The sequence below is a fragment of the Durio zibethinus genome, chromosome 19, assembly GCF_047325235.1.
Source record: "Durio zibethinus cultivar Kanyao isolate XHJ-2024 chromosome 19, ASM4732523v1, whole genome shotgun sequence".
Classification (NCBI taxonomy): domain Eukaryota; kingdom Viridiplantae; phylum Streptophyta; class Magnoliopsida; order Malvales; family Malvaceae; genus Durio; species Durio zibethinus.
This window is the reverse complement of record NC_143180.1, coordinates 3,675,260-3,687,685: the sequence shown is the minus strand read 5'-3', so window position 1 is coordinate 3,687,685 and position 12,426 is coordinate 3,675,260. Positions and strand designations below refer to the sequence as shown.

Here is a 12,426-nt window from a genome sequence, read left to right as displayed (position 1 = left end):
ATTTATATATTTAAAAACTTTAAAGATATACCAAAAACCATTTTCATATGTCAAAATTTTATTAAAAAGATATATATTACAAACTATAAAACGTATTCAATCATTCAAATATCATAAATAAATTACTTTTATATTAAAATGAATGAGTTGGAATATTGATTTTGTTTGAAAATTGATGATTTTAAACTTTGATTGAAGTGAAAATTCGAAAAAGATAAAAAAATAAACAATTTTAGGAGTTTTAATGTAAATGAGGGATAAGATAAGAAATGAATTATAATTTTATGAGCTTTGGGTGTATGATAAAAATAAATTTTGAGAGTTTGAATTTGAAGTGTTATTAATAATAAGGTGTGTAAAGTAAATGATTGGGTGCAAATAGAAATTTTCCTTAAAAAATTATTAATAGAAGAAAAGAATCATGTTGATTTTTTTTAATATTTTTTGTTTACATAAAGGTAGATATTTTGTGTAAAATGGATTTAATTAATTAAGGTTCTTTTGTTTATATTTATTTTTTATTTATTTTATATTTTTAAATTTCAACTTAATTAAATTTAAAAACTTGAAATTCGAAATTTAATTGAATTTGATTTAATTTTATTTTCATATTTGAGTGTTGCTAATTATTTATTCGAATAGTTCGAATTCAATTTTATAAAATTGATTGGATTCTACAAATTATAAAATAAATATTATATTTTATATTTTCAAAAATTAAAAATAATGATCCTTATTTACATATGAAAAATATATTTAAACTATAAAAACTTGATAATTAATAAATTGCTCAATGTTAATATTAAAATATTTAAATTTAAAAACTTGACATTGGAAATTTAATTGAATTTTATTTTCATTTTTGAGTGAGGCTCATTATTTATTCGAATAGTTTGAATTCAATTTTATAAAATTGATTGGATTCTATAAATTATAGAATAAATATTATATTTTATATTTTTAAAAATAAAAAATAATGATCCTTATTTATATATTAAATATATATTTAAAATACAAAAACCTGATAATTCACAAATCACTCAATTTTAATATCAAAATATTTAAATTTAATTTAATTCTTTATAAATAAAATTATCTAAAATTCAAATTCGAACTCAATTAACTAATAAACTAATCAGATTTTAGTCCTTAAAGGATAAGTTAGGAATTAAAATATAGCACAAAATAGTTCCAGCAAAGTCAGCCGTATCAACCACAGCAAAAAGTTAAGAGGTTCAACATGCATTACAAAATAAGGATTGCATATGTCAAAGCTAGAGCTAGTACTCCAAAAGTCCCCATTGTTGGGGTAATAGCTACCACCTTTCCTTGCCAAGGGATCGATGCATTGATTGGCTTCATGAAAGATATGTGAAATCTTCTTCAATTTCAACTGGTTCGACGTAATCCTAAAGTCATAAATGAGAGGTTCAAGCATAAGGTTAGTAGGTTAAGTGCTAGGAACAGAAATGAGGCTAATAACTGTAATGCCATCAAGTTCAATTTCCAGGCATTTGATTTGCTTAGTGATGGCAAGAGAAAGACCATTTCTAAGTGCCTAGAGCTCAGCTTCTACACTAGTTGCTCTACCGATTAATCTATGGGAGCTAGCTATCCAGTTACCTTTGAGATCTTGGATAATGGCCCCAGCACCCACTCTGCCTGGGTTTCCAATTGCTGAGCTATCAGTGCTAAGTTTGTACCAGCCAAGGCTAGGGGTGGTCCACTTGACCAGGATGAAAGTGAAGGAGAGCACGGTGGGTTGGTGATTAGAGATGGCATAAAAACTTCGCGGCTTTATACAAGGCACGTTGAACGATGGGTATGCTTAGGTTTGTTTCCTTGAAAACAACGGCATTCCTAGCTAACTAGATTTCCCAAAGAAAATGAATAAAGATAAGTTTCCATAGGATATGGGGACCCTGATAGGACAATTTTGAAGTCATGTGGGGTTTGAGCCAATTAGTGAAAGGGATGGAAAATGAGGTCAGCAGAGGTGTAGGGATCTTTAGTTGCTGCCATAAAGGTTTAACACTTGGGTAGGACCTGAGGATGCAATCCATGCTCTCCTTTGCCTGGCAAAAAGGGCAAGAAACCTCTATGGTGATTCCTCGCCGAGCAAGGAACGTTTTTGTTGGTAGAATTTGGTGCATGCATTCCTAAAGAAAGAAACTGAGTTTCGAGAAGATGTTTTGCTTCCAAACCCACTTTCAGTCTTGGTTAACGCTAGGAGAAGATGAACTGTGAGCAAGATCGTAGGCGAAAGAGGTAAAGAAGAGGCCATTCCTTATGGGGTTCCAATAGATAATGCCTTGCCCAACGTGGTGTTGAGGTCTTGGGATGGCAAGAATAATGTCAAGAAGGTTGGTGGGGAGGTAGAAGGGTATAGCGGGAATGACCATTGTTGGAATAAGAGTTGGAAGTCTTTAACATTGAGCTTGTTTTCATTCGATTTGAGAGAGCCAACAAGGTAGGAACACAACGGAGTCCGAACATGTGCAGTTATTATTAAGGATATAAATGATATATTAATACTAATAAATTATTAAGATTTGATTTAAAAAATTTGAATCCGACTCATTCAACATTGAGTTGAATTTGAACTTGAATAATTTGATTTATCAAATGAATCGAATTTGTGCATCTCAATATATGATTCAAATGACTTGTAAATTTATTTAAGTATTTTATTTTAATATATATTTTTATTATTTTAATTATAAAATTATATTTTTACTTTTAAAACTATAGGTAACAAAAAAACTCTAAATCTAAATTAAAATTAGCCTCACTCTCTCCCACTCTATCTCACGTCGCTTCTTCTAATGCCTTCACTCTCTTACTTCCTTCATCTCTCTTTCCTTTTCTTTGCTAGTCTTAATTAGCCTTCTCAATCTTCTTCACTCTTTAACAATCTTTACTCTCAGCCTTCATCACGTAATCGCATCTTTGACCAACACATACTCCTAATCTTTCTCACTACAAACCCCAACAATTCGACAAGTGATATGTGAGGTGATTTAAGTCTGCTGTTGTTGGGATTTTCGCAAAGCCCATTACCCTTGCCATGTCTCTGTTTCTCGTTGCCCTGATTTTTTTTTTATTTTTTATTTTGTTTATATCCTTACGTTAGCACGTGACTTGGATGCTTTTTATTTTTTTAGAACGAAGGATGGACAATGTTAGGATTTTTTTTCTTTTTGTTTTGCTATTAGTCAGGTGTTTACATGTCTCATGAGTTTATATTTCATGAGTTAGATGGTTTTTGTTTGTAAACACATAAATTCTGTTGGCTATAATAAGTTATATTGAACTAATCATCTGTTGTTTTTACAAGCCAATAAATTATATTTTAATGAATTTAAATGAGGCAAATTGGCCTTATTGTTTTTTTCAGCCATCCTGCAAAGATTTTTTTTATATCTTATTCATTTTGGATTATTAATTTTTGTTTTTCTTTTATCTCATTAAACTTGTTATGTAATATATTAATTAAAATTTTAAATTTTTATTATGATTTGAGTTTAATCAAGTGAACTCGAATTTAAAAAATATAACTCTATCAAATTCGAATCGAATTTTGATTTTTGAATTGAGATCGAACTTAAGCATGTCAATGTATCAACTCAACTCAATAATTACACTTCTAATTATCATGCGAAAAACTTATATTATTCATCATTGATAATCCATCTTAAACCCTTTTTAAGTACTTTGTGAGAGACTTTAATTGATTTTTAAGCGATAGAGATAATGTAGGTTATGTTTGTTTAATAAAAAATTATTTTTAAAAAATAATTTTTGAAAAATTTTTATATTTTTTGAATTGAAAGAAATTTTTTGTTGTTTAGATAAATTAATGAAAAATATTTTTCGTCGTTTGGTTATTTTTTGAAAAATCTTTTTGTTTTAAAAATGATATTAATATAATTATTAAAATATTAAAAATTATTAATTATTAAAATATATTGAAAGTATTTATTATTAAAATTTTTAATATTAAAAAATAATAATATTTTTATAATAAATATTTAATATTAAAATATTATGTTACTATAAAAATATTTAAAATAAAACTATTTATTATTCTTTATATTATTTATTAATATATTATAATATTTTTTATTATTAATATTTATTAATATTTATTAATACTATATTATTTATTAATATATTATTATAATATTTATTAATTAAATTAAAAATATTTATTAATATATTATAATATTATTTCTTAATATTATTTATTAATATATTATATTAATAGTATATTATTTATTAATATATGATTAATTAATATAATATTATTTATTGATTAGTATATATTTATTTATAATAATATTTATTAATATTATATTATTTATTAATATATAATAGTATTATTTATGAGTATATTATAATAATTATTGATATTTTTATTAATATATTATATTAATAGTATATTATTTATTCATATAATATTATCTATTAATATATTGTAATATAATATAATATTATTTATTAATATAATATTATTTATAAGTAAAATTATATTAAAAATATTAATAAATAGTTATAATTATAAATAGTTTTTTTTAAAAAAATATCTTTTTTGTAATTTTTAAAATAATTTAAAAAAAATAATTTTATTTTTTATTGATTAATTAATTTTTTATCAAATAAATATTTAAAAATATAAAAATTATTTTTCATAAAAGAAACAATAGGAAGTGCCTATGGGATTGAGATACTTGGCACGTAGCATAGCTCGTCAAGGTGATGTAACAATCTCTAACTAAATTTTGTGCGAAGAGCCACATTCTAGGGCTTAGAATGCCACGGCCCCCATCAGCTTTTCTATTTGGTGACAGTGTGCCAGTTTACACGGTGAATTTTCCTTTTCATCGTTAATGTCTCGTCACGGGAAGTTCCAATTTATCCTATCAAGTTCGGTACACGTACTGGTAGGGAGAGAGATGCAAAAAATTCAAATTAAAATATACATTTCCAAGTCGCATAGTCACCGAAACTTAAATGTGCTGTCAATTATTGGTCAATGTCAGAACTGGTCCTGTTTTGATTGTCGTTTTGTAGGAAGCTTCCTCGTCTCTTCAACTTTCAGCTACCCCAAATTAATAAATTTTTTTAAAAAATTAATCATTAAAAATAAAATTAAACAATAAATATAAAATAAATGAATAGTACCAAAACAAAGAAAAGCATATAGATAACTATGGCCGGCAAATGCAAGTGAATGATCATGGTGGAGCCTACATGGCTATGATTTTCCAAGCAGGTAACACGCGTCAATCATCTATTGAACCTCATTTTCCATAGCTTTGAAAAAGACATCATCGAATCTCCACCAAAGCCAAAAATTAAAAAATAAAAAAAAAGAAATTTCTCTATATAATGTGCAAGTTGTTAGCCCTAGGGTACACACTTAATTAGATTCCCTTTCTTTCATTTTGTTGAAGCTTTAGATTTCAATCTCTCTTTCCTTTTGATCAGGTAAGATTTCTTTTTTTTTTTTTTTCGATTTTTATTTTTAATAATTATTATAATAAGGTCAATATTTCTTTTTTGATTTTGATTTCATGTACTTTTACCTGTAAATGGATTCATTTTTTTTTTTTAATTTTTAGATTATATTTATCTTGTTTGAATACTTCGATCTGATATGTCTTTTCTTGATTTTTCTCTTACCCTTTTTCCGCTTAATTCATGTTGATTTAATGCAGTGCAATAATCGATCTGTTTGTTTTAAAATTTTGATCGGCTTTAGATATTTTTTATTCATGTTCTAGATTGCTTAGATGTTTATTTAAATATTTTATTCAAAAAAATTGGGGATAATTTATGGATAATTTGTTTGTGTTAGTTTGTTTATTTTTGGAATTTATAAATTATTTTGTGAATCTGGAACCAATTTTTGGCTGTATAAATTTACCCTTTCATTTCTTTTTTAATTGCAGGTGTTTCTTACTGGTTCTGTTGTTAGGTTATATGAGAGACAATGAATTGATTTGGGAATTTTGCCTTTTAAATAGGGATAGATTTCAGGGTATGGTTTAAAATAATTGTTTTGCTGGAAGTTAATTTTAATCTAAAAGCTGGTAAGAGAGAAGAAGGCGAGGCGAAAATTTTGGAATCATGCCGGTATCTGGAAATGAAGAGGTGTCTATCTTTTTTTTTTTTTTAATTTTTATTCTTTTTAAGTTTCTAGCATCTAAGCTTAGGGAAATTGTTTCAATATTTTTATGTTTTTGTGTTGAATATTGATTTATTTATGTTCTGTTGGTAGATGGGAGTTAAACCCAGTGTTGGGCAGTTTAGTGAATACAATGCAGGTATTCCAATAAAGAAAAGGAGGTATCCCTTGATTTGCTCACCTTCTCAACCGACTGAAGATTCGCCTTTACTATCAACTGAAAATGAATCAGAGCAGAAAGGAGTTTCTAGTCCGCTTCAGGGTTCAGCTATTTCAAATGATAGCATTGTTGCAACGAGTTCAAACATCAGTGGTGTTGAAGCAAGTTTAAACACTAGTGGTGCAGTAGGGAGTTCAAATGCTAGTGTAGCTGCTGGGAATTTAACTGTTACTGGTGCAACGAGTTCAAACATCAGTGGTGGTGAAGCAAGGTTAAACACTAGTGGTGTAGTAGGGAGTTCAAATGCTAGTGTAGCTGCTGGGAATTTAACTATTACTGGTGTTGCAGCTAGTTTGAATGCTGGTAGTGTTGCCGCAAGTTCTACTTCTCGAATTGTTACAGCAAGTTCTACTGCTAGTAGTGTTACAGCAGGTTCTAATGCTAGTAATGCTGTGGAAACTTCTAATTCTAGTGGTGTTGCAGCAAGGGTTTCAAATGTTAGTAGTATTGCAGCAAGTGTTTCCTGCTTTTCTGATGCAAGTGAGAGATCTTTAACTGAGAAAGAGAAGAAAAGTTCTGATGATACAGATGGCAGCATGGTGCAGGGTAATAGTAACCTCCTTAGGGTAAAACTTGAAGAACAAAGCTTTACTGTTCACTCTAGGACTTTGTTTGATAGCGACAACCAAGGGAAGCTTGTGGCAACTGGAGAATCTGACAATATCCTGAGAAAGTCAACAGAATCTGAGTTGGACTTAGTAGGCAATGATCCTCGGTCTTTGTCTGGTACTGACAGCAAAGGGAAGCTTGTGGCAACTGGAGAATCTGATAATATCCTGAAAAAGCCAACAAAATCTGAGTTGGACTTAGTAGGCAACGTTCCTCTTACTCTTAATATAGGGAAAGTTATATATAGCCAGCAAAATAGAGATGGAAAGTGTAGATCACAATTACCTACAGTTTCTGGGAACCCTGGATTATCATTAGGTTCAAGGGAATATCTTTCAGCTATGGCTAGTGGAAATAATGAGCATGGTTTTCAAAATCAGGAAAAGGCAGAACCTGTTTCCTTGAATCTATCTTTAAGCAAAGGAGAATGCAGTGCTCAACTTAAAAGTACCAATGTCCAGCCTAATACTAATGGTGCTGATATGCTTGCTGACAGAACAAACTGGGATTTGAATACTACAATGGATTCTTGGGAAGTTCCTGCCAGTGATGATGGTGCAAGCCAAAAAACTACTCATATGGATGATATAAAGCCATTAATTTGCTCAGCTGGGATGACTGCTACCAGTATGCCTATACAGCGGAAAATACTTGAAGAGTTTGAGCGCATACTATCTAGCCAGCAGTATAGCGCTGAGGATTCACTTCGTTTGGGCCTCTCTATGCCCCATCTTCATTTGAACTCCAAGGAAAAACCTTCAGGCTCATCAGCTGAAGTGGACTTGCGCAAAGTTATTACAAATATCAACTCACCTGGAGAATCAATGCCTATTGCCAAGTTGACCATGGTTAACGTTAAGCCTGTAAAATCAGAACCATTTGATGAGAGCATCAAAACTAATTCTGTTGTAGTTAAAGCCAAACCTATGGGCTTGTTAAATAGTACAAGGGTGAAGTGTGAATTAGTTGAAAAGTGCAGTTCAGAAAGTTCAAAATCTTCAAGTCTCAGTCCCTTAAATTCAGTTGATGTTAGATCCTTAAAACCTGAACCAGTGCTCGAGGGTAACCAGGAAACACCAAAGAGAATGGAGGGATCATTGAATCAATCGGATGACCAAATGCTACGTCCTCTGGATACTGCAACAGTACCTACTTCTACTGATTTGTCATTACATGGCGATGTGTCAACTCACGTGGAACATTTTATTCAAGCCAAAGAAATTAAGCCTTGTGGTGAGGCTGAAGATGCTTCTAAAATGATTTCTTCTGAGGTGCATGATGTTAATGAATTAAAGATTTCCGGTAAAATAGATAACTGTACTTCCCAGGATAAGAATGTTGAAGATCCTGATCATTGCAGACTGAAATTTGTGGATGTAAGACTGCCTGATTCAAGGGGAACAGTTGAGGGTTCTGTAAGTGATGAGGAAAAAATTAATTTATCAGGTGACATTCAAGAGGAAGATTCATATGGCTCTAATTATGAGTCAGATGACAATCGAGAGTTAGCTGCAGCTATGGATATGGAACATGATGGTAGTGCAGAAGATGATTTTGAAGATGGTGAGGTCAGAGAACCTGTAGAGAACACTGAGATAGAGACTCCAATATGTGAGAGGCGAGAGGCAAGAAATGGAAATGATGGTGATTCTGGTTATAGAAACTCAGAGTTTGTAGGGTTTGTTGGTGATAAAAATCCATTTTCATCCTCTGTCAAAGTAAAAGAAACTCAAGGAGAAGACCCTGGTAAAACAAGTGAAGATAATACTAATGAATGTATTGACACAACTGTCAATCAGGATTCCACTACAGAAGCTGATAAAGAGGTCTGTTTGCAAGAATCATCAGCTGTTGATATGCATTCCAGTCCAACTGGCAAAAAGAGACCCATTAAGGCCATGCCAAGAAAAGCACTTGATGTATCAGAAACTGAGGATACTGTTAAAGTGCAAGAGGGAGAGCAAACGTCTATCGAAGCCTCTGATACAAGCCAGGGAACTTCAGTGACCATTGCTCCGGGTGCAGATGCTGCTAAAAAAATTAATTCAGAAGGAAAAAGCAATTCAGTTTTACGTAAGGCAGAAGCATTTTTAAATGGTGATGATGCAGGTAAGGATGTCAACGATGGAGGTAATAGGAGTCGGATTATAAACTTATCTCGAGCTTCTAATCTGTCATCTCCTGGCAGAACAAGATCTATTTCAGGCAGGACATTGCAGTCGCAAGTTGGAAGAGAGAGATTGCCTGATGTTGCCCTTGAAGGAGATAAGTTTCATCCTCGAGGGAGGTGATTATTGCTATTTATCATTGCTGCTTTCTTTTAGTTTGTTTATATCTTTTGATGATTAATAAATGTCTGTTATAATTTTTCTTTCTTCTGACAATTTTTACCCTCAGAGATGAAGCTTATGGTGACAGTTCACATAGATTCTCAAGAGAGAGGCATCATGATCAGCCATCCAGAAACAATAGAATAAGTTTTATGCGTGGAAGAGGTAGGATTTCGAGTCGGATAGACACCCTATGTGGTGGTCGGGATTCAGAATGTAACTTTGCTTCAGAGTTTTATAATGGTCCTACAGAATTTCGTGTTGTCAGACATAAATATGCATCTGCTGTTTCTGATGCAGATCTTAACTTTAGTAGCTATAATAATGGGCAAGATGGTGCATATTTTGGTGCTGGACGAGGTGGGAGAAAGATTTTGAGTGATGATTCATCAATTTTCCCCCACTTACCCCGAAGGAGGCGGTCTCCTGGTGGAAGAGATGGACCTGCTGCATGCGGGCTTCCATCGGTTCGCAGAGTTCCAAGAAATCTTAGTCCAAGTAGATGCATTGGTGAAGATGGATCTGAATTAGTTGGATTGAGGCATATGAGAGGTTTTTCTGATGACCATACAGACCCAATGTTTGCACACTCCCAACCTTCATTTGAGGGATTAGATGGTCCTTTTGTTAGGGGGAACAGGGAGTTTCCATCTGTTCAGAGAAGGGGTCTTCCACGAACTCATTCAAAGTCTCCGACAAGACCACGAACTCGCTCACCTGGTCCATGGGCTTCTCTTAGGAGAAGATCACCCAATGGATTTGGAGGGCCTTTGGAATTACGTAATCGAAGATCATCACCAATTTACAGGATGGGGAGGATGAGATCACCTGATACTTATTTCGCTGGAGAAATGGTTCTTAGAAGACATGGATCTCCTCCATATTTGTCTCGACCGTCTAATGATTTGCGGGATCTGGATCCTGTTCGAGATCATGGTCATCCAAGGTCTGGCATCCCTAATAGGAGCCCATCTGGTCGTGTTTTACTTAGAAACAGTAGACGTTTGGATATTGTAGATCCTCGAGAAAGGAATGATGGTGATGATTACTTTTGTGGGCCCATGCCATCTGGCAGGTTTCATGAGCTTGGTACTGATGGAAATGCTGATGAGAGGAGAAGGTATGGTGATAGACGAGGACCTGTTCGGCATTTTAGGCCTCCTTATAGTGGTGCTGATAGTGAGAATTTTCATCTTAATGCTGAGGGTGGCCCTAGATCCTTTAGGTTCTGTACAGAAGATGATCCAGAGTTAAGTGAAAGAGGAAATATGAGGGAAAGGGAATTTGATGGACGGATCAAAAATCAACCTGGGAATGCTCCTAGGAGGACAAGAAACATTGAGGAGCAGGAGGGAAATTTCAGGCATGGTGGTCAAGTTTGGCATGATGATGGATTTGATGATATGTCACGAGTGAAACGAAAACGGTTTTGAGTAGGTTTGTTTATGCCATTAGTCACTGTTAATGATGTAAATTATTGGAGCAGCGGGGCCAGAATCTGTTACTTCCACTTTCTGCATAGTTAGGGATACCATGTTTAGTGTTTACCATTCTTGACTGTTTTCTGCATATGCCATGATCCCTTGTTTAGGATGTAAAATAAAATATGGAAGCAGCTGCTAGCAGAACCAGTTGATGGTAATTTTTAGTGCAATGGAAGTATGTGGTACTTTGCCCGAAGAACGGATCAAGATGCTTTTGTTTGGCAGGTTTTCGAGAGACAACTCAAACCGTCTCTGTTAACCTAACTTGATATTTGCTTGTTATTCCTTTGGCCAGACCTTTTTCCAGCTGATAAAAGGTGAGTGCTTGCATTTGAAAGAACAAAAGGAAACAAAGGGTATGATTAATTTATCTATTACTTACATGAATAAATTCGCATTTGTGCATGCTACCCAGCTGGTCATCACTTTAATTGCGAAAATGGCATGGCTTCATGTGGTCCAGATTGACCGACTTTATTTTTATAAATGACTTCCCTGTACAGTAACATAACGGTTAAGTGACATTGTTTTCAAGCTTTTTCATGGGACAGTTGGATATTGCCATGAAAATTGAAAATCTAAATTTAAAAGAAATGAAAGAGAGGCAGAGCTGCAAATGCTGCATTTTACTGCAATACCTGCCTCTACTGGTGCTTTGACTCTTATTTCTTCTCGACATAAAGGATCCAAGTTTTATGAGATGGGAATTATTGAATCTGGCCTGGGTTTTTGGTTCAGAGCAGCAGGTTTTTCTGTGAATATAAACCTAATCTATTGTTCCAGTAGAACTAAATTCTGAACTTTTTAAACTTTGTCTCTTAGCATGAGATATGGATCAGTTACATCAGATTTTACCTTCATGTTCACATTGTGGTAGCTTCTGTATTGAATTATTATTATTATTTTTTGCTTCAAGCCGGTCATGTGTGCTATCATCTGTGTGGATAGAGATCAGGTCTGCGATGGTATGCTGATGAATAAATTGTTGAATGTTTCAATTTATGGGTCCTATGCTTCCCTGGTTTATTGGTTGAAATGTGAAAGTGATGGGGGGTTTGATTCTTAAGAAATAGTCTCTAAACTTCTAGCCAAAAAAAAAGAAAGTTGTTAGAAGTTGATCATTATCTGGAAGGAAGCAGTGATTATGCATGGGGGATGGTGATTGATGTGTGTACTTTCACATCCCCTGTTTAAGGATGGTTTAATTGACCTCCATCAAGATAATGGAAATTTCATTTGTTCAAACAGGTTTGGGAAATTCTAAGGTTTTGAAGCTGGGATTACAACCCAAAGGCAAGGCAGGCCCTTTTTTTTTTTTTTTTTTTTGTGAAATATTCTCAATCTCAAGTTATAAGCATCCTGGGTATTTGTTCTAGATTTAGCAGAAAGCACTATGAAAATAATACACTTAAAAATGAAAAATAAAGGGTAAAAAACTTGATTGGTGGTAATTGATATAGGACTGCTTCAATAAGTGGTCAATTTAGAGACTTAGGGTCCACTTCAAACAAAAGTCACCTGCCATACCAATCAGACTGGGGACTTTAGAAGTGAATTGCATTGGCCAAATTAGGCTTTGATGTGAATTTGAGG

The 12,426-nt window shown here is 33.0% G+C and overlaps 1 protein-coding gene across 6 annotated transcripts; it reads left to right on the top strand.

The window, feature by feature from the left end:
• The first annotated feature begins 5,416 nt into the window (after window positions 1–5,416).
• LOC111310256 (uncharacterized) lies at window positions 5,417–11,831 on the top strand. Of its 6 annotated transcripts, XM_089748360.1 has the most exons (6): window positions 5,417–5,490; window positions 5,955–6,156; window positions 6,284–9,038; window positions 9,129–9,306; window positions 9,417–9,514; window positions 9,650–11,748. In XM_089748360.1, the coding sequence occupies exons 2-6, from the start codon at window positions 6,133–6,135 to the stop codon at window positions 10,780–10,782; spliced, it is 4,188 nt and encodes a 1,395-aa protein (XP_089604486.1). In that variant the 5' UTR covers window positions 5,417–5,490; window positions 5,955–6,132; the 3' UTR covers window positions 10,783–11,748. The 6 variants fall into 6 exon arrangements, with proteins under 6 accessions (XP_089604486.1, XP_022765257.2, XP_022765258.2 ...); XM_022909522.2 differs by having other exon boundaries at window positions 9,417–11,831; XM_022909523.2 differs by having other exon boundaries at window positions 6,284–9,306.
• Window positions 11,832–12,426: the final 595 nt, after the last annotated feature.